Source organism: Nicotiana sylvestris, chromosome 3, assembly GCF_000393655.2.
Source record: "Nicotiana sylvestris chromosome 3, ASM39365v2, whole genome shotgun sequence".
Taxonomy (NCBI): domain Eukaryota; kingdom Viridiplantae; phylum Streptophyta; class Magnoliopsida; order Solanales; family Solanaceae; genus Nicotiana; species Nicotiana sylvestris.
In genome coordinates this window covers 172,765,666-172,793,049 of record NC_091059.1, presented here as the reverse complement: position 1 = coordinate 172,793,049, position 27,384 = coordinate 172,765,666, and the positions used below count along the sequence as shown (strand labels likewise).

The window sequence follows — 27,384 nt, the reverse complement described above, 5'->3', positions numbered from 1 at the left end:
TACATGATATTTTCTTCTAAATGTTGGCTTTATTTTTTTTTAGAAAAAGTTCTCTATCCCAAGACAGGGAGAAGCTTATGTCCTAAAGTCACTAGGAAAGAAATATAAAGATTACAAGTGCGATTTATAAGACTAAAGATGCTTTGTTGAAAAATAGACCAAGTCACATATCGAGGGATCAATGGAGTGGTCTTGTCTCCTATTGGCTTTCAGATAAAGCTAAGGTATTAACAAATCTTTAAAACACCTCTACTTGATTATTTCAGTGTTTTGATTTTAGTTATGCTCCATTTTTATTTATAATTTATAAGATATCATTTTAATATTTCAATAACAGAGGCGTACCCAAGCAAATAGAAACAATAGGGCCAATCAAAATATGTCTCACACAGGAGGATCCAAAAGTATTGCTACCTTGATGGATGAACAGGTAAACTTGTAAAAATTACTAATTATAATATTTTAAAATCCTTTTTTTCACGCATATCTGACAATTTTATTGTATTAGGCTATAAATGGGGTAGAACCTACACGAGCACAAATTTTCTTATTAACTCATAAATAATGTAAGGATGGTAGACCACTGGAGCTGATTCTACCAATGCAATCGTAAGATTTCTTTTTTATTTAAATTTCTAATTTAGGAAATAGTTTAGAAAAAAACATAAATGCGAATAAATGAATTCCAACTTGGATTTATGTATTCTATGGTTAGGAAATGATAAATGAAAAGATGAATAATAGTGAGAGCTCTACTGATCAACCTCCTCGCAGTGTTGCTTGGGAAGGCTATGTGTATTCCCAGGTTTTCGGAAATGACAAAAGTGGGTATGTTCGTGGTTTAGGACTTGGTCCAACTCCTATGCTATGGGGTAGTAGATCTTCCTTAGGAAATATTGTTGCAGAGGATTCGTCTAATGAGGCTGTACAAAAGTTAACACAGGAGATAACCGAGTTAAAGGATAAACACAATGAAGAAATGAATCTAATGAAACAAAATCAGGAGAAGATGCAATCAGAATTACTCCAAATGAGACAATTGATGCGCAAATATGTTTCTAATGAATCTATGCCTCAAAATAAAAATAGCACCTCAAGTGACCAGGTAACTCGATTTTCAGAAGTTATAGGCATTCTTAATGAATTCAATCCTATAAAAGTATTGTTATCTAATGTGTTAATATTTATTAGGTCCCTGACTCCAACAGTGGCCATGAACGAGTACCACAAACATCAAGGATACCTAGTGTTGCTGAAAATACTTCACTGTCTCACGGTAATACTCATCTTTATCCTTCGGTGCTACTATTTGAGTTTTCTATTGTTTGAGTTTTCGGTGCTACTATTGTTTTCTATATGGTTTTGACTTGCATGCTTCCATAATTCGATTGTAACTTTATCAGTATTAGTACCATTTACATAAGAGAGCAATAGATAATGAAATAGCAGTCATGAAACTGAGGTCTTCATAGACCATTTGAAGCACCAACATGTTCTGTAAAGTAACACACATGACAGATTTATGTAACAGAAGCACCAACATGTTTTGTAAAGTAACACACGCAATAGATTTATGTAACAGAGGCGGAGGCTTCAGCCATGTCACCAATTTGCAGGACTTATATATCATTTGATGAGCTGCTAGTATTTGTAACTTTTCCTATGTTCTTCGAACTTGTAACTTGCCAAATTACTGCCCCACTAGATCAAATAATACTTGCGCGACTAGGTACTCTGACCTGCGAACAGATGGTATTTCGGAATCGCACCTGCTAATAATTTCGAATAATCTTAGATGTAGCACTGTACTGTCAGTTGTGAACATACTAAATCCATCCTACATCTGCTTCCTTCACCAAACTTTCCCCCGAAATCAAAGAGCCCAAAATATTGAGCATAATGGAAAAGATGATAAAAAAAAGTGTCTCTGTTTATATATTACATACATAACTGCGTTTTATAGAGAGAACACTACATATAGCTTGTTCCATATAGCTGCTGTAAAACTGCTTGAGCTAAACAGATGCTCTACTGATTCCAGTTCTGAGGAAGAAGATGAGCAGCAATGGCATCTTATCACCAGGTTATTTATTCCATATTTTGATGTATGAGTTTAAAAACTGAACTTCTAATTGATCGTCTGAGTTAATTGAGTTGAGTTCGTAAGTTTATCTCGAGTTCCTTATTCGAATTGTGATTCCCCTGCGACTTGTTTGAGTTGATGAACTTATCCTTGTTTGTTTCTGCTTGTTTGAATTGAATGTGATTGAGCTAAAATCTAGTGTCTATTGCTGCTGAAGTTCTATTTGATCTTTTCTGCAAATTTTGAGTTAAAGTTGGTAGTGTCTATTGCTGTTGAAGTTCTGACTACTGTCTGCTGGGAACTTGAGGAGTTGACTCAAGTTTGAGACTGCTTTAGTGACTGAGATTTTTTGTTTGAAGTCTGTTGTGAACTGAAATTTGAGCTTGATTTTCTGAGTACTTGGAGATGGTCATTAGTTCCTACAACATGAGTTTCATGACTGGCCCAGTAATGGTTTCCATCAGGGCCAGAAACCTTAAACCTGTTGAGTTTCAAAAGAAATGCACCTCAGAGAGGACTTAGGGACCTTCTGTTTATGAATTATGACAATGATAGGAATTTTGAAGATGTTTTTTCCGCATTGTATTTTATCTGATACAATTATTTTATAATTTCAGGTCATGCAGTTTGATGCTCGATAATTCAGCGGGTGGAAGATTTCATAATGATAAAAAGTTGCGGAAATCGTTTGAACACCATCATTCGTCTAGATTAGTTATATAATGACATTAGCTATTTAGTTCAAACAATATAAGTTTAGTTATTGTGACATCAATATTTTTGATTAGTACTTCAGTTTATTTGTTAAGATTTAATGAGATATATTATGTTTTTTTTAAATTAATATTTATATATTTTCTTATTTGGGTTATATTTTGGATAAATATAGTAACTATTATTAATGGTGGCTACAATATTTCTATTACCACTTGTGACTTTTAGCGCTAATTTAGTTGGATGTACCAGCTATATAAATGGACGATAAATGGACAAATTAAGATGTTTTACAAGGGATATTGCAGTTGTTATAATTATTGTAAAACAATTGCCGTTAAAAATATTGACTTTTAGCGACAATTTAGTTAAACATATTAGCCACTAAAATGGCAAACTAAGTTATTTTCAGAAGGGATACTATGTCCATTTTAATTACCACAAAATAATTGCCGTTAAAGATGTGAACTTTTAGCGGCAATTATTTTGAATTTAGCGGCTATAAAAATGGATTCTAAAGGAGTATAATTAGCCATTATGTATTGGACTTATTAGCCATTATAACTGCCACAAACAATTACCGTTAAAGATGTGAACTTTTAGCGGCAATTATTTCGAATTTAGCAGCTATAAAAATGGTTGCTAAAGTAGTATAATTAGCCGTTATGGATTAGATTTAGTAGACATTATAATTGCCGCAAACAATTGCCGTTAAAGATAATAATCTTTAGCGGCAATAAACCATACCTTTTACTAGCTTTTGTGACAATAGCCGCTAAAGGCTTTAGCGACCCCGACTTCAGCGGCGAAACAATAATGGTCGGTACAACATATAGCGCCATTGTTTTTGCCGTTAAATCTGTTTTATATTGCCGCTAAAGCCCATTTTTGTTGTAGTGATTTTTAGCCAAGGGATGCAACTAGAAGTAGAAAAAGAACTACAGGTATTCAACAGGTCTAATCCAGGAACTTGGACTTTATTTACTGATGGTTCATCAAAAGTGAAAGGTGCAGGTCTAGGAATTGTTTTGATACCACTTACGGGTGAAATCATACGACAAGCCATAAAATGTTACCCTGTTACTAACAATGAGGCAGAGTATGAAGCTGTGATTGCAGGTTTAGAGCTGGCACGCGAGCTTGGCATAGAACAGGTCGTAATCAAAAGTGATTCACAGCTCGTAGTTAACCAAATGCTGGGGACTTATACATCTAGAGAGGCAAGAATGCAGCAATACCTGGAAAAAGCACGTGGTCTGTTTAGGTAATTTCAAACATGGAAAGTTGTGCAGATACCAAGAGAAGAAAATGTTGAGGCAGACGCCCTAGCCAATCTTGCATTTGCGGCACAAGTGACAAATGATGCAAATGCTTCTGTAATTCATTTATTTCATTCAGTATTTGATCAAGACAAAAACGAGGTAAATTTCAATAATTTAACTTGGAATTGGAGAAACGACATTGTCAGTTTTTGCAGTAAGGAATTGTCCCTGAAGATAAGAAAAAGGCTCAAGCACTTCGCAAAAAAGCTGCTCGGTACTATTTAAAGCAATGCAATCTTTATAGTAAAATGTTCGGTGGTCCCCTAGCAAGATGCCTCGTACCTTCTCAAACAGAGTATGTGATGAGAGAAATACACGAGGGGCATTGTGGAAATCACGCAGGAGGAAGATCCTTAGTGAAAACCATGATTAGAGCTGGTTATTATTGGCCCAAAATGGAAGAAGATGCGAAAAATTTTGTGGCTAAATGTGACAAGTGCCAAAGATACGGTAACAATATGTATAGACCTACAATATTATTACATCCGATCATTGCACCGTGACCTTTTATGAAGTGGGGGATGGATATCGTGGGTCCACTACCACAAGCCAAAGTCAATGTAAGATTTTTGCTAGTACTCACTGATTACTTTACTAAGTGGGTAGAAGAAGGAACTTTTAAACAGGTACAAGAAAAAGAGGTCAGAGATTTCATTTGGCGAAACATCATATGCCGATTCGGTGTGCCAAAGAAAATTGTATGTGATAATGGACCACAATTTATAGGCACATAAATCACATAATTTTTTCAGAGTTGGCAAATTAAAAGGATTACTTCAACGCCTTACCATCCGGTGGGTAATGGGCAAGCTGAATCAACAAATAAAGTCATTATCAGCAATCTAAAGAAAAGGTTGGAGGAATCCAAAGACAATTGGCCAGAGGTGTTACCTGGAGTTTTGTGGGCTTACCGCACAACCGCAAAAATAAATACGGGGGAAACACTGTTCTCACTTGTATACGGAGCTAAAGCCTTGATCTCAGTTGAGATAGGGGAGCCAAGAACGAGATATACATAAGCAATTGAGGAGTCCAACGAAAAAGAGATACGAATAAACCTGGATTTACTTAAAGAAAGGAGGGAAGCTGCATTAATAAGGATGTCAGCGTAAAAATAAGTTATGGAACGATACTATATCAGAAAGCTCGCCTCAGATACTTCAAAATTGGGGACTTCGTACTCAAGAAGGTTTTTCGATCAACGGGAGCAGCTAATGCAGGAAAGTTAAGTCCAACTTGGGAAGGACCTTATAAGGTCCACGGTATCGCAGGAAAAGGAGCATACGAGATGGAAACAATGGATGGCAAGATTCTACCTTCACATTGAAATGTTGTTCATCTGAAGAGATACTATTTCTAAGGGAAGGAAATGTCCACAAGCAGGTACCCTTATTTTAAAATTTTATTTTTGAATTGTTAAAATTTTACTAACGATTTTATATGATAAGCAAAAAGCTAAATCACACTAAATGATGAATTACGACCTGCAAGACACGTGGAAAAATATAATTCCCAGTCTAGGTTTACAACTACTCTGATAGAAATTTAAATGGGTTAAGCAGTCTTCATCTAAAATCGTGCCTCCAAGTCCCGTATGTTTTTCCTTTTTAGGAAAAGGACCGTATGGAAGGAGTAATCAAGTACTCGAAATTTCATACTTCAAAGGTCAAACACTTGGGGTACTATATAATACACATAGGACATATATACAAAGAAGGCAAAGAAGATTGAATGCAAGTTAAATTCAAGTCAAGCCCAAAAGTCTACTCATCAAATGTATCAAGTGCAGAGCAAAGTCACGAGCCAATAACACAAGCCAGTCAAAAAAGCTTCATATAGATTTCAAAAATCTTATGATGTCTAGGTTAAAGGCAATGTTTAGCCATGGGTATAAAAAACCCCTTGGATTTTATTTCCTTTTTTTGCAAATCTGTTGTAATGAAAAGAGTTACGAAAAGTTATAGAAGATATTTAAATACATGTAAGATGTTACTTAAACTTGACAAAGTTCAGATGCAAACTTATCAAAGTTATTTCAAGAAACATATGTGCTCCTATTTCTTTTTTCGTATATTTACACCATTATGAAGTTGAGACGTCTTCTTCATTAAGTGTCAAATATAAAAAGGCCCTCTTTTATAAATTTATGTTTGATTCAGATATCCATAAAGTTAATAAAGCATTTTTTTTTAAAAATGCAAAAAGGGTAAGAGAAAAACCCACAAATTAACAAACAAAACCTTAAATATAAAGGCAAAAAAGAGCAAATTAGAAGCTCAAGATAATTAAGTCAAACAAAAACTTCATAGTATTAAGTTTAGACTAAGTATGAACTTAGTCATAAACTGATTGTCATTTATACAAAATGCCCCGAAAAGGTCTGGGGACTTGTCATTTCCAAAAATCAAACCCCCAAATGGGACAATGGGTAAAACTACCAAGAAAAAAAGAAGAAGGGAATTACACTTCATAAGCTTTCACTATGGGGCAGAAGAAGGATCTAAAGCGTTATCATTAGCAGCAGAAAGTTCAAGTTGACTTGAAAGAGCTGGGTCATTCACCGTACCCATATCATCTTCAACATGCTCAGGAGTATCAGCCATGAGAGATTGAAAATCTTGGCCTTGCTAAATTTTTTCAATGGTCTCCTTTATCTTGGCTAACTCAACATCCAAGTTGAAACAATCTTGGCTAGCCTCCACAAGGGTATCATGGCGTGTGTTTAAAATAGCCCAACTCACTTCAATAGCAGTCTTGTCCTCAAGAATTTCATAATCTCTCTCCCATTGATCGATCTCATTTTTTAGCTTTTCATTCTCAGCCAAGGCAGTGTCATAAGAAAATTGCAGAGGAGCAAGTGAACTTTCTAAAAAACTGACCTAATCAGAAGACTCACGGAGATCTTCTTGGGTCTGAGTAAGTGTTTGCACTAGTTCACCGGCGTAAACCTCTTTCTCGCTTAACAAAGCCTTCAACTCTCTAATCTCTTCACTGGCCTTAGAGAGTTGCTCAAAAATGATGTCTCGAGGAGATTTTTGTCCTTGTCAGCTTGATTTGAGGAAGTCTTCTCAACTGCTAACTCTGAAGTCAAAACCTTCAACTGCTGCTCTAAGGTGCACTTGCTTTCTTCTAACATTTCCATATCAAGTTGAAGGCTTTCATATTGTTCTTTCCAGTTGTCCACTTCAATCTGATAATTATGCATTAATTTCTCTGTATGAGAAACCCTCGTCATCATCTCTGTGCCAATAATATTGATCTAAAAAGAAGAAAAGGGTGAGAACCTTAATAAAAGAAAGATGGAATAAAGTGTGAAAAGTAACAAATACCTTTAATGATGACTGCACTATGTCATTCATCCAAGTCAAAGAGTTGTGACTCTCGAGCTTCGATTTCTCAACTGGACCAATCAGAGGTTTCAACCATACGTCAGCCCAACCTGACTTTCTCAAAAGGTTACCATTGACAGGGACCTCAATGGTAATTTGCTTCATTGTTCCACTTCCACTCGAGGAACCAACCTCAGTACGAGGGACAGTGGTAGGGGGGACTGTGGAAGAAGTCATAACAGCATGGGGCGGAGTAGCAACGGTAGCAGTCACAATTGGTAAAGAACGTGTCACAGGGACATGCATGGTAAAAGAGGCAAGGGGTACTTCATCAGAAACTAAATCCAAATTGTCATTATGAAACCCACGAGAAAAAAGATGATCGTCAGAGTCACGAGCTGCCGCAGGAGTATCATCATCAGAGCTCACCAAGGTGGCTTCAACAGGCTCAGTTATGGGAAAAGAACAGGGAAGAGTTGCTTCATCATCTGAAAAGACGCTTCTTCTTGCCCGCGGCCTTTTAATCAAGCAACCTCCATCATGTTCTTCCTCTTCTTCAGAATCTTGGGTTGTATCAGCCTTCTTTTTCTATGAAAAACCCAAGATTATCTGTTGAGCTCTTTCCAAAGAAACTCTGGAAGGTATGACAGCATCAACACTTATACCTCGAATGGGAAATCCTGATAAGAATAAGGATCAAAACAAATTCTAAAGGAAAGGTGAATGAAAGTATGAAAAAGAGATGGAAAAAACATTTACCATGAGTTTTCACCTTCCAACCAAACCTATGCGAAAGGTTTTTCCAAGATCTACCTTCCATTGGAGCAACATTCAATAACTTTCCTACCCAACTACGAAAATTGGGAATCTCATCAATAGTTCTCATGGTTGCTGGAAAAGAGAAAAAGTTAAACAATAGCGGGAAAATAAAGGGAAAAGATAGAAAAAGTTGTAAAAGCGAAACTTACGTGCAAAATTACACTTCTCAGGAAATGGAACATTTTCTTCGCCCACTAAACCAACAGTGGGGGCGGCAACAAACCTGGCATACCAGTCACGATCCTTATCATCCTCTGGGATAACTAACACTCTCTTACTTCTCGCTACTAAAGTGAAAATTCCATGATGGAAAAGTTTAGGGGGAGTAGAGATGGTTCAAGTGGAAGAACGTAAAAGGCAAATTAGCCAAATTTGTTAAATGCCTTAAGCATGCAACAACCCTCCACACAATGAGGCCAATCTGTCCTAAACAATCGTCGAAAAAACGACAGAATTCAATGATAATAGGATCAATGAGGGGTTTAAAGTTCAACGTAAAAGGGTATGTATACACAAAAGAAAACACGGTCAAGTAAGATGTAATTCTTTGGTTCGCATTAGGAATTATAATAGGGAAATCAGGTCTCCAACGGCAATCCCTACGAATAACAGAGATCAGACCTTCAGTGATTTGAGAAGGATATATATCAACACAATCTAAAGAAGATATAGAAGAAACTTGGTTTCTAATCGATTCTCTATCAGTGTAAAAAGATAGTTCAGCAGGGACAATTTTCTCTACCAAAGGCTCACGAATGGGTTCATTAGAATCTTTGCTTCTAGATGAAGATCTATGGGAAAGAGAACCCCTAGTTCTAGAAGGAGGAGTAGAACTCACATGAGGTAAAGAAGTACCCCATATAGATGAAGACCCTAAGCTATGAAGTCTTCCTCCTCTTCTGCTTCTAACAAGAGCAAGAGGAAGGTCATCAACAATGGGGACTCTTCGAGGGTTAAGGTTTGAAGAAGACATAACAGTACGAGGAAGAAGAAAACAAGAGTGAATATTCTAAATTTTTTATGATAATGACAAAGATGAAAGCTATATTTATACTTAGAAGCAACCGTCAAAGAAAAGATGTAATGATGAAAACTGACGCTTCGTAATTGGTGAAGCCGCAAAAAAGCCTTAAAAGAAGCTGCAAAGTTGCAGAACCAATTAGAGGATGCCACGCGTCATGAGCATTAAATGGAAGTGATACATAAAGCATCAGTTCCAGAGAAGGTATAATGGCGGTAAAAGTTCCCGCTTTAATGAGATCCACTTCCCAAATATTCTATTAATGAATAAATGGCAAGTGGAGGGATTATCTGTATTGGAAAAAATCAAGTTCATGTATCGAATTAATTATGAGGTGACATGTCATGACACGTGGACTGGTAAAGGAATGACAGTTGGTGAAGAATAGTTGAAGAGGCACGAGCTTTAGCAGGCACGAGCAAAGATCCAAGAAAACCAGAAGGGATAGGTGCTCGGAACTCTTGATATTCAGAAGACGCATCAGAAGAATGAACTTAAATAACAAAAGGGGTATAAATACGTACTATTGGTAATTAATAGGCGTTAATTATGGAAAACGTTATAGAATCTGTATTGAATCAGTTACGATTACCAATTATAACGTTACATTAAATGCGATTAATTGTCCATAATGACTCCATTATGAATGGAGAAAAACGTAGAAATAGCTATAAAAGGTGAGGAATGAACATTTGTAAGGACACGAAATACTATTTGAATATACTGATTTACTTTGCTTTCTATTCAGTTATTATTTACATCAATTATTTCTATTTCAACTTGATTATCAGTAACCCGAGTTCTTCTAAAAATAAGTTTTGACCGAAATCTCTATTTTTTTTTTTTTTGATAAACAACCATATTTGTCAAACATATGGCATCAATTTTCTTGTTAGGAAGCAGAGATAGCAATCCTTTTTAAAGTTCAGCGGTTCAGCCCCGAAATTTTTGACTTTCTCAAAGTTTAGGTCTTCTTTCATGAATTGGTTTTTTGACTTTTTTTAATTTTCTCTACAAACTCTGTCGGCTATTTATTTATCAACCACCACGAATCAGTAACCAAAAAAGGAAACTTTTCAATGACAATCTGGTTAAAACAACTCCCTTATTCCTTCATTTTTCTTTTATCTGTGAGAATGTCAATGTTCTATTCTTTTCTTTTTTGGTACGACATGTTATATTCTTCCTACACTTCACACGAATGGCTAATTGACTGAGTTTAGGTGATATTTATAACCACATATCCATTTCATATCATATCAATAAATAATGTAAAATCAGCTTAACGATTGACCATTATTCAGTGCTAAGTCTGAAAAAGTGTGCTTAACTCGCCGTTATTTAGATTAAGACGTCAGTTGTTTCACTTTCAAACTTAAAGTCAAGGGGGTTTATGATTATTGCTAAGTGATATTATTACCGTTTTATCGCATATGCCTAGGAGCGGCAAACGGTTGGGTCGGGTCAGATATGGTTCTGGTCGAAAACGGGTAATGAAAAAACGGATAAATTATCCGACCCAACCCATATTTAATACGGATAAAAAACGGGTTAATCGGCGCATAATATGAGTAACCATATTATTCATGACTTCTTATAACTTTTGGGAGAATTCTAAGTCTCCCTAACTTGAGGAACCCCCAATTTGAGACTTTACAAATGTAAAAGTTAGACTCATTGGTTATCCTTTGATTAACCATTTTCTAAATGTATAATATGATTTTTATCCATATTTGACCCGTTTTTAAAAAGTTCATTATCCAACCCATTTTTTTAGTGGATGATATAGGTGGTTAACTGTTTTCTTTTAACCATTTTGCTACCCCTGCATATGGCACAACTAAAAAGTAGTACGTGCTATAAGTACCGGATGTCTTGTCTCCCTCTTTTGAATAGAGAAATGACACCAACAAGGGTGTGGCAGAGCGATAAGTACTCATTCATATTTTATCAAAGATCTCGGGTTTGAGTTCTGTGTATAAAGTTAAATTTGTTAAAGAGAGCTTTACTCCCTAATGTGGAACTTCCGACGTGAATATGAACTTAGTCGGCCCTAAGGCGGATACCTAATATCTAATACCGGGTGGAAAATTAAAAAAAGAAAAAAAGAAGAAGAATTAGATAAATGACAAGCCCCTCTTAAAAGTTTCAACTTAGTGCTTAGATGGCCCACACATTTAAGAGTTAGGCCCAAAGTGGACTAACCGTTTTGATTTGATTTTCAAGTCTAAAAGAGGCCAGGCCCAAAGCATCTGTCTTTAGATGGTGTCACCGAAAGCAATAACCATGAAGTTGAAAACGAACTAGTAAACTACTGAACCAAAAAACAAAAAACAAACACTAGCGAACAAATTTCTAAGCCATCGAGACTCTCCCACAAAGGACATCTCATTCTGATTTTTGAATGCTATATATGGAGGGGCCCAAAAGGGATAAATCTAGAGCAATATTTATGAAGAAAGGCATACTAGAAAGGCAAAATGTCATATGTCCCATCTCTTACCCAGGTGTACACCGTACACGGGTGTAACCGAGCTCATGATGCACCTCGACTTTCGATAAAATAAGCCTGGATCGAGATATGATGGCAAGGGACTAGAATCGAGCCGAAAGTCCCATCGAGCCAGAGTCCGGAGACACAATGCTTGCCCTCGGGAATACCGAGGTCATAGTTCCAGAGCCTCGAACAATTTCGAAAGATATTGTCGACAATCAAGCATAACCAACGGAAGGCCGAAATATCTGTGACCAGCCAGATATTACGGCGGGAATCTCGGCATGTATACCGGCAATCAGTTAATCAGAAGATTTTTTTTTTACCTTTTATAGAGTTGTACCTAATATGGAACTATCCTACTATATAAAGGTGGTCTGATTACTCATAAAACTACATTGTAACACGCATTCCAAAGCAATATATTATAATTTTCTTTTCTTGTCCATTAGTGCTAATCGTGGTGAGCCCGGATCTAGGTCGATTATCTCACTGAGACTGGAACTATCTCGATCGTGTGCTTTGAATTTATTCTGTCTATGTTTATTCATTATTTACTTCATTAATTGCTTTTTGTCTAATTAAAACACATATCCTTAAAATTACTTACAAATTTAATTGTTATCCGATTTCAAGGGTAAACACCATGCAAATGACAAATGACAAAATCACTAACTCTTCACTTTGGTAATATGGATGATTTATAGCCTAAATTGTGGGGCATGTGAATTCATGGTCCCTCTATCAAATTAGGAATTTTATTTAGGTAATTTTTGTTTTGAATGGCCTAATATTATGTATTGGCAGTCATGCTCCACAAAGGTTGAATGGTGTACTTGGTACAATACTTAATTATTTTCGCAAAGGACTAGCGATCAATTCCCACTTAATACACTTATATTTTCTTCTTTCTTTAGTGGTGCACCCATGTTCTAAAAATTCAAATCCGCCACTAATTGACCCGTGATGGGGTATACAGAACGACTGGTGTAGATTCCTGAGAAGCTGGAATTTGCACAATCAGCCATGCCCTGTTGACACTGTGAAAGCTAAGTTCCTTTGCTCGTTCAACATCATGGCCATTTCCAGTAGTATGGCCACTAGTGCAGGAGCCTTGCTGGTAAGCTGCAATTTGAATTAGAGGACAATTAATGGGTCGGGTCAAATATTCAATCTTGCTTTTTCCAATTATGGAAACGGTCTAGTCGGATGTGAAAATTCGTCATTTGGTCCCAACTCCCAATGGTCCCCTATTTTGGACTGTGACCTTATGAAAATTGGTAGCGACTCGCTCCCATTGGACCGGACTTTGTCCTAATTAACTATACATTTGACTAGTCTTAGGCATGGTGGTCAATATCTTGGTTCGGATCGAGCATACCAGCCTTAGTCTCAACTTGGATGATGCCTACGCCTAGCTCAAGAGGTGCTCCAGGCGAAAGTTAACATGATGAATCGTCAAGAACGAACCAGTTTGGATGAGTCCAACAGCCCGATTACCAACCCTCCAACGTCCACCCATCGGACTCTCAGCCACGTTCCGAACCTCAGAGGTCCAATAAAGCACGACTCTCCACTATAAATAGGGACCCTAGTCCCACTTCATAATTAGTGATGCAGAATACTTATAAGAAAATTTACTGTTTGTCATGAACTAGATAGTCTTGCCCAATGCTTCACATGGGCCCAGCAATTTGCAGTCTAAAGTGTTTTCATTTGCAACAAAAGATTATAACCAGATAATCTTTGCTTATGCTCCAACAATTTAGAGTCTGCAACCTTGAAGTTTTGGAATAATTGAGGCAAAATAGCACAAGTGTCTGGCCTTAATATACTGAACCATAAATGTAAACAAATACAACAACAAATATTAGACAAAAGAGGATACAATATGATTTGTTTTATCAATTGAATCATGTCTACAAAAATATTGCTCTAGCTTTGAATAAGATAAAGCTATTATGTTCTGTTTCCCAAGAAGTCAAAATTATCTCTCTTCTCAACGGCCCTGCCTCAACTTCCGAGCACATCTGCACCAATGTAAATTAAAATCCCCATTACACCCATTTATATGTACTGATTTTTCATTTCATGCACAAAGTTTTTTGAACTTACATAAAATGTTGTCACAACACCAGTAGAATGACTTCCCACACTTCGCACCAATTTCAGCTTTGTGCTAAACCAACCAAATCTATAGCTCTGCTTAGTGATATATCCACAATCTATATACCAAGAACGTGAATATTCAAATGTTAAGAAAAGAAAAAGAATGTAAGAAATAAAAAGCATTTGGGTTTTAATTACCTAATACTTGGTCTAAGGTGAGATAGCAGATATATCCATCTTGAGAAGTCTTGAAATGAGTACCAGGAATTTTTTTACTGAAGTTGTTTTAACTTCTGATGAGAGGGCACCAACAGGACAATAGCTAATTCCACACAGACGCCTCGAAATTCTTTGGCCTTAGCTCGTGTCTGAAAATTTGGCTTCGACAAACACGCAAAGGTTATACAAAATCCAAAGAAAAAGTGACCAAAAAATACAAAGCAAAAGGATAAACGTAAAGCTGAAGCGGCGATTATTAGTAAAAGTAGCTGCCAATTACGGTAAAATTCTTTTTGAAACACCAATGTCCTCGGCAAGAAAAGATGTCGACAAAGAGCCGCCTGTCTCACATGTTAACTTGCACTTCTAATATAGTTAGTGGGTAGTAGCTTGTACAACATAATCTTTAGGGTATTTTTATAAAACTTCAGCCAAGCAAAAACTCTTATATTGCCAACATTTTAGCAGTAATGAAATTTGAAATTTTATCAATTTCTGAAATTCACAAACCCTAGCACGATTTACCAATTTTCCCTAAAAAGAATCCTAATTTTACAATATCCCTTCCCATGAATTCTTCATTACTGTTAGATATTGAGTTAAAATTTGGGATTTCCTCTGTTGCCAGCAAGATTCTTAACTTTCTATCTAGAAATTTAAGAATTATCAATTGACCTGAAATTTCTTGCTTTCAGCGTTCCGTGCACTGCTGGGTTCTTTGATTTCACTACTTTCTACAAAGAAAAGCCGTTGCTACACAAAACTACGAGAGGGAAGAACATTTATCTTACCAGAGGGTGTATAAATTTTGACGTAGATTATCATTTATCACCAAAGTTAACTCCCAGCTGTCAAAAGCTAAAGTCCACGTGTTGTGCTGTTAATACAGTGAGTCAGCCTAGAAGATGCAAAACATGTAAATTTTAGAGCTGTAAAGTGGACTCTAAAAATGTCTCGGGTTGCTTTATTTACTAAATTCTTCGATGACAACAAATGTAATAATACTAGGGCAAAAATATAAAAGTTGAAGCTGGCATGTCGACGAAGTCCTGTCAGCTTCACCTAGTGCACTACCACTTCTAATATAGTAGAAATAGAAACTAGTGAAACTGAGCATCCACACTGAGGTTTGTATTATAAATTCTGGAATTAAATATTATGCTAAGGTATCAATGAACTACTATAATATATCTCTCTCCAGCTCCAACATAGCTTTCATTTTCCTTTTCAATCTTATTCTTTTAGGGTGTGTTTGGTATGAAGGAAAATATTTTTCAATTTTATGTTTGGTCGGCTTAAATGTTTTGAAATTTTTTTCTCGTAAACTCATTTTTCTCCAATTGGAGGAAAATGTTTTCTCTATTAAGAGAAGACAAAATATTTTCTAAAATTCCTCCTTAACCTTCCCCACCCAATTCCCCATCCCCACCAACCCCCTACCCACCCAATCCCCTCACCCCATCTTAAATAAAAATATTATTAATAATACTTTATTTTCATGTTATAGATAGATTTTTTTGCATTTCAATACATGAGTATTATTTTTACTTGATATAAAAAGGTATTTTTTTCATTTCAACAAAAGAAGTACTTTCTTTTCATAGAAAAAGTATTTTCTTTCATTTCAAGAAAAAAAAGTATTTTCTTTTCATGGTGTAGAAAAAATATTTTCTTTCATTTCAATAAAATGAGTACTTTATTTTCATGTTGTAGAGAGAATACATTCTTTTTCAATCATAAAAGAATATTTTCTTTTTAGTTATGGAGCACGAATTTTAACATTATTTTTGCGTAAAAAAGTAAAACATCACATTTGTTCATTTCGGTTTATGTGAATTTTTTAGAAGAATAATAAATTCCTTGAAGAGAGTAGAGTCAAGAAAATGTTGGGTATTGGGAGGGGGAGGGGGAGGGGGTAGGGGAGGGGAAAGCAAGGAAACATGGGGACTTGGGGGAAGGGGATGAGGAGAATAACATAAAAAAATATTTTCTTAAAATTTTTTTTTACTCTCTAACCAAACACTAAAAAATATTTTTCGATTTTTTTTTTCTACTCATCAACCAAACAAAAAAAAAAGTGATTAAACTACTCATTTTTCATGAAAACATTTACCTTCGTACCAAACACATCTTTAGTGATTGGTAATTTGCAATTTTGAGCAACAGCAAAGGAAAGGAGCAAATAAGTGTAAAAAAAAAAGTTACCAAACTATATATAGCGCCACAAATAGTGGCGCTATACAGTAACGTTAACTGCACCGTTACTGTATAGCGCCACTATTTGTGGCGTTATACTGACACACCTTACATAGCGCCATTAATAGTGGCGCTATACCCCTTATTACCTGACCCCACCAATAATTTCTGGGTTCAATAATTTAAATGCATATAAAGCCACTTTTTGTGGCGCTATATACAAAAAAAAAAAACTCCGGCTAGCCATTTCCTATATAAACATCGTAGAATCGCCACAACTTCATTCAAATTTTTTTTTAACTCTTGTTGGTTTCTATTATTGTTAAATTCTCCAGCATTTTTTCATTATGTCTGAAGAACGTAGAATAAGAGTATCATTATATTGGGGGGGGGGGGTGAGGTTGTGATGGAGAATAACTCTGTGGGCTACAGTTTACCTGCTAAGTGTAATGTTAAATTGTCACTTTCAATGGAGTACGAAACATTGATATCGTTGTTATGCAAAAAAATGAGTGTGAGAAAACGTTCAGTGATACTCAAAGTAACCGGAAGATATTCGTATTCCGTTACGCCACAAGGGGTTGCTTTTTACTCAGAGTTTAACATCGACGATGATGACACTTTGAGTGATTTCTTGAGGACTCCGGACGAATGCCGGAAATTTCTTGTAATCACAATGTTGGAGATGTACGTGAAGGTCGAAGACGTTCCAAAAAATGAGGTTGTGCGTAGTAGAGATAACCCCCAGTCATCGGGTGGTTATTCTGGATCAGTTTTTGCCGGACATGTTCCGGATGAAAGATTTTTTCTTGATTTAAATTTATAACCGTCGGCGAATGAGCAGCGAGAAAATAATTTATACCCTGCTTTTCATAATTCACAAGAAGAGTAGTAAACTTCAATTTTCATTTGTGTTAATTATGTATATTTTTGCGTATTGAATTAATTTTAACGCTCATTTATTTAATAGGGGTACCGGCCGGATATGAATTTACAAGTGGCCCATCCGGTAGTCATCACCTAACTGAAAACGTCCATCATGGAATGTCATCACATTACGACTTGTAAGTGAAAAGCAACAGCCATATATAAAGCATTTATTAATTTAGTAGCTTATATTTTTGTTGAAATGTGCAGTGAAAACGAGCAAGTTGAACTACCCGTACTCACTCAATTGCTCGAAAACGACGTATTACATCAGGATCTGGCAGATGAACAGAGTGAGGAAGAGAAAAGCGATTACGATAACAATGCCGATGAATCGGGAGACGAGACACTATTTGCTCGTGAGCATGGTGATGAAGAGGACGAGGAAGAAGGACCCGATTTGAAGAGAGCCCCCCATAGACGAAAAGTGAACGAGTCTGAAGTGCCGTTTCATTCAAGGGAGATTCCTTATATTGATAACTTGCCAGCCGTGCCGGATGTGGAAGCTCTCACAAGAGATTTTGATGAAATCCGGACAGCAATGTGGGATGAGTCTAGACCAACGGTGCTTGCAAAGGGAATGCTTTTTCCTAATAAAGCACGCGTAAGCAGGGCTTGTAAAATGCACAATGTTAAAGAGTGTCGTGAGATGCAGGTATCGGAGTCAAGTCCGACGGTATACAAGGCTATTTGCCGCAGGTGGTTTTGGCCATGTAATTGGATGTTGCGTGCGTCGAAGAAGAAAACAGGTATGTGGAAAGTGGGTAAATACATTCCCACCCACACATGCGAAATGGACACTTTCAACGGGAATCACTTCAACTTGGATATTGACTTGATATCTCTTGTACTTATTCCGCACATCGAAGCGTCCATAAGGTATAAAATCAAAGAGTGCATTACAGCAGTCCACCAGGAATATGGCCACACAATTACTAAAAGAAAGGCATATCTTGGGCGCAAAAGAGCGTTTGAAATAGTCTATGGTAACTGGGATAAGTCATTTGCAGATCTGCCTTGGTACATGGCTGCACTGCAGCACTTTAACCTCGGAATAGTTATTGAATGGAAGCTTGAGCGGAGTCCGGGTAAACCATAATATATATTCAATTACGTGTTCTGGGCGTTTAAGCCAGCAATTGATGGTTTTCTGTATTGCCGGCCCGTAATATCCATGGACGGAACTCATGTCTATGGAAAGTACGATATCAAGCTATTGATAGCCGTGGCAGTGGATGCTAATGGACAGATATTTCCTCTAGCCTTTGCTATTTGTGCAAATGAAAGCACAAAGACATGGACAATGTTTTTGAACCACTTGAAAGAGCACGTTGTCAAACATCGTTCAGGTATTTGTCTAATATCTGATCGGCACAGGGGTATATTAAGTTCTGTGGAGAACCTTCCTGCCTGGCAAGAACCTTATGCATACCACCGTTACTGTGTGAGGCACTTTAAGGCCAATTTCAAGAAGGCACATCCCAAAAAGATCTACATGATTTGATGTGGATGGCAGCAACAGACCACCAACAACATAAATTCCGGAGGCATATGGATTCTATCAGGCAAGAAGATGATGCAGCATATCGTTGATTAATGCGACATGATCCTGAAAAGTGGACGTTGCATGCAGATGGTGGCAGACGCTGGGGAATTATTACTACAAACGTGTCAGAATCCTTCAACGGGTTATTAAAGTCGGCAAGAGGATTGCCCGTCACAGCCATGGTGCGTATGTCGTTCAAGTAGATGGCGGAGAAGTTTGTACAACGGTCTGCAGCTGCAACAGAATTGATGGAAAGGGGTGTTGAATTTATGCCAGTGCCTATGAAGAGATTAGAGAAATAAAGACGGCGAGCACATTGGCATTTCTTTTTGCAATATGATAACGAACGAGGTATTTTTGAAGTTCGCACCGCTATCCATAATAATCGGGGTTATAATGTATATACTGTAAATGAATCCACAAGGTTATGCTCATGTGAGAAATGGTCAATCTACCACATGCCTTGTTCACATGCCATCAAGTGTTTTCAACGTGTTGGTTAGGCGGAGACCAACTATATTGATCAACAATATAGTGTTTCCAAATACCTAAACACATATAGTGGTCAGTTGCAACCAGTGGGTTCTGAGCATTACTGGCCCCCAAAACCATTTAAAATGGTGTGTAACAAGTCCTATTTGCGTAACAGACAGGTGCAGAAGAGAACGCGTATACGGAACCAAATGGATGTTAATGATATCGTATATGCACGCAAATGTGGTATATGCTCACAAACAGGTCACGACCGTAGAAAATGTCCTTTGGGTGGCAACAATAATCAAGCTCGGGGCGGGTGTTCTTCTATTGTACCTAACAACCCATGAGTTCATGTTGTAATAATTAGTTGTTATGTATACGATTTAAGTATTTATGAAATAATATTTTCTTGTTTGTTAATTATGATTTGTACTTTCCTTTTTTACCTATTTAAATAATAATTTAATATAATTATCGGTATATTTATTATGTGTGTTGTCTTGTCGCTATCACGATATTTAATATACAAAATATACATATGGCGCTATGTGTGTCTTGTCTTGTCGAACTGAAAAAGCTGAAAACATCATGATATGGCGCCATTAGATATGTGTGACCGGCTGACATAAAGTCGTCTTGTCAACATCATGATATAGCGCCATTAGATATGGCGCTATCTAATATAGCGCCATTAGATATGGCGCTATATGTGTGTTGTTTAGCCTATAAATAATGGGGTCATTGTAGTTATTTTGTGTGCTAAAAATTTCCCCCGAGAAATATTTCATTAAAAGTAAGTAAGGTTTTTATTATAAGCAAATATTTCACAAATGGCTCAACCTGGTCGTCCACCAATTTGCTTATGTGGAAAACCATGCATGATGGATTGTGGGTGGGAAGGTGCTAACGTTGGACGCCGCTATTGGTGCTGTATGAACAAGTTGTACAAGCAACCCGACGAACCTACTTGTGAATTTGATGAATGGGCTGAGGAACCATGTTATCAGGAAAGCTACATGGATAGATTACAGGAATTTCATAATATGTAGTTATACCAACATAGAATACAAAAGGAGGGAGATAGAATTATTACAGAAATGGAGGAGAAACTGAAGGAGGTGGAAGATAAAAAATAGAGAGCAGAATGGAATTGTGAAGCACACAAGGAACGCAACGAAAAATATAAACGGGAACTTGCGGAGGTGAAGGCGAGAGTGAAAGAGTTAGAAGAAGAAAAAGAACAAATGGAAGAACGATTTAAGTGGTTGGAGCGAAGAATAAATGACAACTGAGGATGGAGCATTGGCGTGTATGTGTTTAGTGTCATTTTCATATGTCATGTATTTTTATTATGTTGGCCTGTTATGTTTGTGTTTGTGTTGTAGTAATGTTTTCCTTGTTTGTTGTACTAAATTTTATTTTAATTTAAGTGGAAGTTAAGTTTAAGTTGTTGTGTTACTATACCAAATACTATAAAACGAAATGAGAACTAAAAAAAAGTAACTGTCATATTCGACTAAATATTGTTGTTAATGTATACAAAAATATTATTTACACCAAAAAAACATAAAAATGGAAGACCGAATCAATGTGTCCCGCATCCGGTGTGTCTCAAAGTAGCCGTTGGCCTGAGGCGCATCCCCTGCCGCCCGGGTACGCTATCAGGATCATCATCATCAAGTCGTCTCCTTATGGCCGGATGCGGCACAGGATGACATGTATCGGTGGTGCTGTCAGGTCCAGTAGAAGGCTACATAATAATATCAAACTTAGTATAGAAAACTACATAACAATTCACAAAAATTTATATTGTCTTACCATAATCGTGTCTGGATCCTGAATGTAGTCATCTGTCGCAGCATCGCATGAAGCCTAAAAAAGTAAATTAATAAAGTTAAAGAAAATAAATAAGTTATAGTAAAAACAGTAATAAAATTAATACTAATAAACTCATACCTGCGCATGTGATGAGCTGCCATAACTCAGTCGGTGCCCACTATCAAAATCTCGGATCGGTCGAGACTCATCAGTGGTAGACGGGCCAGGGAAATATCTACCCAACTCCACTCCTTGAAAATCCGAGCCCGTGATCAAGAATTGACCCGATGGGGTCACATGCGACGTCCCTGGAGTGTCATAAATGCCAAGGCTGTAAGACGGCATATCGGTCTCTTGCATGCCACCTCCCATATCAGCAGCAACATCATCAGCAGGAGCCTCAAAGCCCCCTTGCTGGGGACCTCCTCTTCGCCCACGACCACGTCGTCCAACACCAGCAGCTCGTCGTGGAGCAGCAGCAGCTCGTCGGCCACCACCCCGTGGCATACCACGACCTCTCTGGTACGTGGCTGGGTCAACATAATCTGGCTGGTGTGCCAAACGCTGATCCGATCGGCCTCGCTGCAGTGTCTGGGCAGCCACATCCATTAAGCGACGACTATAGTCCTGCATGATCACAGGATCGTGGACATAACTCTGCATCTCTTGCCCCATACGATATACGGTATGCAATCCAATCGCCTGCACAAAAGTTTTTAATATAAACTACGTATTTGACTAGAAATTACTATTAATGTAATTGATAATAACAGAAAACATACCAGAGCCTCATGTCTCCCGGCGTATGAGACGTACCGACCATCTACCTGATGAACTGGGTTCCCGATAAAAAGTCGGGAAACAGTGCGGTACCATGCCATATAAACTTCGATAGGTAAGTGTTGCGGAGCTGGGGTCAAGTCCCCTCGACTGTCCTAAATACCCAACTGCGCTGTCAGCCAATTAATAAATGTGTCGTCCACTCTCATCCGATCATCCCTCTCATAATGTAAAGGATCCCATGCAGGCCGAGTCGGTATAGACTGCGGAAATCCAAACTGACGAAATACTCGCTCTGAGGCATGATGCTCAACAATATCGAGGCACGTGAGAGGGACGGAAGCCCTCCAAATATGGCGGTTGTGCGTGCAATACGCTGGCAGGGTACTTATCAGCTCTTCGTTGTACGGTGTCCAGATGAACTATCAAATAATAACACAAACCGTTAGTATGCGCAACACCTAGTTAAACAATAATTGGTAAGTTTAGTTAGATATTCACCTGTGCATCCTCCAGAAAATCCAACACATCCCTACAGAAGGGGAGATTATGATGGCCATGATACTCTCGTGCAAGTCTACGACGCAATACCCACCTACAAGCTAGAGGGAGATCAGGAATATGTACATTAGCCGGTAGCTGTGGTAGAGGTGGCCGAAGTTGCAGAAATCGCTCCCACACCCAAACCTAAAACACAAAGTTGACGTAAAGATTAACTATAACTAGGTAGAATTGTAACTAAACGACAAATTATTTGAATAAGTTGTCACCTGTAGAAGTGGCAGAAAGCCAGAAACGTCTCTCTGTGTGCCCATGGATGCCCGACACATCTGTCTGTACAAAAAAGTTAGGACAACACCACCCCAGCTGTAGCTGACTGTATCATCGAAGTCCGCAATATGATGCAGAAAACGGAGGCTCACTAGGTTCCCCGAAGTGTTCGGGAACAAGACCCCCCAAATAGAAAGAGCAACAACAGCCTCGTATATTGCTCCACATCCACCTCCGCTGAGTCGTCGGTGATAGTATCGTGGATCTGCACCAAGTGGTCTCTAATGGGGACCAACTGCATACGACTGCTCCCAATTGCTACATCTGGGTCCTCGGACCTGAAGCCCGTGAGCCTGTGCAGCATATCCATATATGAAGCCCGGTTAAAATATCTCATATTCCCAGGCAGTAAAACTGGCAAGCCATCAGTGGACAGGCCATATAAAATCTCGACGTCCTGGAGTGTGATGGTGGCTTCGCCGATGGGCAGATGGAAAGTGTGCGTCTCCGGTCGCCACCGCTCAATCAACGCCGTGATCAAAGCATAGTCGAGCTGTATCCGGCCAATGCTAATGATCCTATATAATCCCATCTCCTCCAGGTGATGGACCACATGGGGATGTAGAACGCGGGGAGGAGTCAAAAACTCCCACAATAAATCCACTCTCCTGCCCCGAAAAGTCTGCGTAAGCAACTCTCCCCCCATATATGCTCGGATCTATGCTGGGGCTGTAGGGGTAGTAGCTCCGACGTCCGAGGGCCGGGATGTATAGGTGCATCCATGTCGTCAACTGCAAATTCATAATTTTTAATAACTATCATTAAAATTTATGTGTGTTTTTTATAATTTAAATTCATATTTTTTAACAACTTAATTGTAAAAATTATATATATACTTATGGGTTTCGTGCTAGATTTTCTGAGGCCCAGTGGTACCAAACTATCATTAATAATTTTATGTTTTTTTAATAATTTTTATTCATATTTTTAATAACTTAATTGTAAAAATTATATATATATATAATTTTTATAATTATGGGTTTCGTGCTAGATTTTCTGAAGCTCAGTGGTACCAAACTATCATTAATAATTTTATGTTTTTTTAATAATTTTTATTCATATTTATTTAATAACTAAATTGTAAAAATAATATATATATATATATTATAATTATGGGTTTCGTGCTAGATTTTCTGAGGCCCAGTGGTACCAAACTATCATTAATAATTTTATGTTTTTTTAATAATTTTTATTCATATTTTTTAATAACTTAATTGTAAAAATTATATATATATATATATATAATTTTTATAATTATGGGTTTCGTGCTAGATTTTCTGAGGCCCAGTAGTACCAAACTATCATTAATAATTTTATGTTTTTTTAATAATTTTTATTCATATTTATTTAATAACTTAATTGTAAAAATAAAATATATATATATATATATTTTATAATTATGGGTTTCGTGCTAGATTTTCTGAGGCCCAGTAGTACCAAACTATCATTAATAATTTTATGTTTTTTTAATAATTTTTATTCATATTTTTTAATTAACTTAATTGTAAAAATTATATATATATATATATATATATATATATATATATATATATATAATTTTTATAATTATGGGTTTCGTGCTAGATTTTCTGAGGCCCAGTAGTACCAAACTATCATTAATAATTTTATGTTTTTTTTAATAATTTTTATTCATATTTTTTAATAAATTAATTGTAAGAATTATATATATATATATATATATATATATAATTATGGGTTTCGTGGTAGAATATAAGATAATTAAACAATTACTACACAATAATACGCTACAAGGCTCTACATTTTACTACGCTAAAAGGGTCTACGTTTTACTACGCTAAAAAGGTCTACGTTTTACTACGCTAAAAAGGTCTACATTTTACTACGCTAAAAAATAATCTAAACTAAACGGCATAAAAACACATAAATATACATGAGGATATTAACAAACACATTTTTTAGACTAATTTACATATTTTTATACAACACTAAAATTAAATTCGGATAAAATTTAACATGCTAGTTTCGGAAAAAATAAACACAAACCGAAATAGAACACATACAAATCAAGTAATATGCATTGTTATAAAAGTTTCAACTTAAAATAAATCGAAATACCTCGATTTAGAATTTTCGGAATGTAAATAGATCGAAATTTTGACTCCGGAAGAGTGAATCCACAATAACACGAAGCTCTACTCGACAGTGGGACCACTAATATTCAACTTTTATGTGATGGGGGGACCCAAATTTTTTTTTTAAAAAAAAAAACTGGGGCAGAATCGGTGGTGGTGGTGGTGGTGGGACCAGAAATGAGAAATGAGGGAGATGGAACGAAGAAGAAGAAGACGGATGATTTGTATTAAGGGGTATAGCGCCACTATTAATGGCGCTATGTGTTCAGGTAATAAGGGGTATAGCGCCACTATTAATGGCGCTATGTAAGGTGTGTCAGTATAACGCCATAAATAGTGGCGCTATATAGTAACGGTGCAGTTAACGTTACTGTATAGCGCCACTATTTGTGGCGTTATATATAGTTTGGTAACTTTTTTTTTTACACTTATTTGCGTATTTTGAGTAAAAAAACCATATTTTGGTTCCGCACTCCAAAGGAAGGACAGAATGTCTGGTTCACTGTGAATTGTGTCTGGCTGCACTCAAAATTAATAATGTACTATGTTTGCCCAATTTCATCATTATAAAAATTTTATCTTCTTTTTCTCAACTCTTAATCCCCACAGCCACCTCAGACACCCCCACCCCCCATAAATAAAGATGAATTGAATAAATATTGGTGGTAACATTTTAAACTAATATACATTATTGATCGCAACAACAATAATAACAAATTCAGTATAATCTCACAAGTGATTTTTGAGTAGGATAATATATATGCGGACCTTACCCCAAGTAGGGATGTCGTTCCGAAAGACCTTTAGCTCAAGGACAGAAGGAAAAAAGCGGTAACAACAACAAAGATGATAAGACAATCGAACAGAAAGATACAACATGAGCAACAAAAATCTAAGCTAGCGTTTGGACATAGATTTAGTTGAAACTTGAAAAAATAATTTTTGAAGTAGTTTTGAAAAATAATTTTTGAAAGTTGAAATTATGTTTGGACATGCATTTTATTTGAAAAAAATTTGAAGTTTTGTGAGTGAGAACAAGTTTCACCCAAAATCTACTCTAAACTAGATTTTGGGAACTTGAAAAATAATTTCAGAAATTTTTCAAAAATAGATCATTAATCTATGAACAAACAATGTTTTTAAAAAAGATTTGAAAAAACGTTGCCAAAATCTCCTATGAAGGTCATGTCCTCGGTAAGCTAAAATTGCACAGTATCATACCTAATCGCCTCTTCCTATACTTTTTTAGCATACCTTTAACTCTTTTCATATCCATCATGGCCAATCTCTCGTACTTCCTCATAGGAGCATCAGTGCCCCGCATGTTTTCTTCACACCTGTACCATCTCAGCCTTACTTTTCAGATCTTATCACATTTAGATATTAATTCATTAACCTTGCTCCGAGTGGTCCCAAGATGATAGGTAAAAGAATCCAGAAATGGACAGGATTGAAGCATCACATCATTTTCATTCCGCTAAATTATTTATTATACTTTCCTTCAAGAGTTGGGAAGAACTTGATGATTAATTCAAAGGAAAATCCACCATCATGGACGGGTATCATTTTGTCACTTAAAAACTCATAAACACAGAAGCTTCCATATTCCTTTCACTCATTTTAATTTATTGAGTAGGTTTAATATATGGAAACAACATATGAAAACTCCAAGTTCTTTATACTGATTAATGCACGTCGTGAAAAAAAAAACACTTTGTTTTTCATGAAAGATATAGAGAATAAAGATATATACCCTAACGCCTAATTAATTGTTAAAATCCCTCTAAAGGCAACCGAATAATGAAATCACGAGAAGCATGTGAATGGCATCTACATATACAAATATACTTTTTCATAGTGGGGAAGTTAAAGTATTGTTATTTCTCTAGATATATTGGAGCTTCCATGTTAATATGACCAATCCTATATTTGGTCATGATCTTAAAGACCTAAATTAATTGGTTATTGTATGGGTCAAAATTAAATCTAGTTAAGCAAATCCAGACTGATGGGATGAGGCCGAGGTCGAAACCGAGTATGGTTCAATGGCGAGGAGTCGCCCAAAGGGAGAGACCGGTGCCGAGGTCGAGTAGAGAGCAAACAGACGCAACAGTTAGGATGTTCCTAGGGTTGCGAGCAGGAATATACTATTGAATATTCCCCCACTTTGTACTTTTTAGGGGTTTTAAGGTTATCCCTTATAAATAGGAAGAGAAAGGAAACAAAAAAGGATTCGAAACTTCTCTAAAAGAACATCTTGTAAAAGAGTTGACTATCACGAATATACAAAAAGTTTGTCTTGTCTCTTTTGGTTGATTCCATCACATAATATCTTCTTTAGTTCACAATATCTGATGGCACATTGTTCACTGCTATTGCATGCTATCACACATTGCCTTTGAAGAAGGAATCATCCACCTCATCTAACATTTGGGTGACTTATTGCTTCTTATTACATTAAATGTCATTTATCACATTTATTGCATGCAATCATCCTCATATTTCTACCTAATCATTGAGCATTAAATCGACATTTGTTGATTAGAACACGGTTCACACAATCTAAGTTGTTAAATATCGGATCT

The 27,384-nt window shown here is 36.7% G+C and overlaps 1 protein-coding gene and 2 long non-coding RNA genes across 7 annotated transcripts; 1 reads left to right on the top strand and 2 right to left on the bottom strand.

Moving 5' to 3' along the window:
* Positions 1-379: 379 nt before the first annotated feature.
* Positions 380-2,763, top strand: LOC104244609 (uncharacterized). The gene is made up of 4 exons (XM_070170231.1): positions 380-430; positions 716-1,105; positions 1,192-1,276; positions 2,701-2,763. The coding sequence occupies exons 1-4, from the start codon at positions 380-382 to the stop codon at positions 2,712-2,714; spliced, it is 540 nt and encodes a 179-aa protein (XP_070026332.1). The 3' UTR covers positions 2,715-2,763.
* A 10,816-nt stretch (positions 2,764-13,579) lies between these two features.
* On the bottom strand, positions 13,580-15,191 carry LOC104244606 (uncharacterized). 5 transcript variants are annotated; one of them, XR_011405904.1, is made up of 4 exons: positions 14,902-15,191; positions 14,090-14,271; positions 13,898-14,007; positions 13,580-13,812 (listed from the first exon to the last, which is right to left on the bottom strand). It is a non-coding gene; the product is annotated as an uncharacterized lncRNA (long non-coding RNA). The 5 variants fall into 5 exon arrangements; XR_011405905.1 differs by having other exon boundaries at positions 14,090-14,259; XR_011405903.1 differs by lacking the exon at positions 14,902-15,191 and adding an exon at positions 14,786-14,895.
* A 5,601-nt stretch (positions 15,192-20,792) lies between these two features.
* Positions 20,793-21,388, bottom strand: LOC138886942 (uncharacterized). Its single transcript, XR_011405901.1, has 3 exons — positions 21,213-21,388; positions 21,075-21,128; positions 20,793-21,006 (listed from the first exon to the last, which is right to left on the bottom strand). It is a non-coding gene; the product is annotated as an uncharacterized lncRNA (long non-coding RNA).
* Positions 21,389-27,384: the final 5,996 nt, after the last annotated feature.

What these genes read in the sequence shown, in the direction of transcription:
- LOC104244609 (XM_070170231.1), top strand. Translation starts at nt 380, where the DNA reads ATGTCTCACACAGGAGGATCCAAAAGTATTGCTACCTTGATGGATGAA. An exon ending in CTACCTTGATGGATGAACAG is followed by an intron (nt 431 to 715) that starts GTAAACTTGTAA and finishes TTCTATGGTTAG; the next exon opens with GAAATGATAAATGAAAAGAT. An exon ending in ATAGCACCTCAAGTGACCAG is followed by an intron (nt 1,106 to 1,191) that starts GTAACTCGATTT and finishes AATATTTATTAG; the next exon opens with GTCCCTGACTCCAACAGTGG.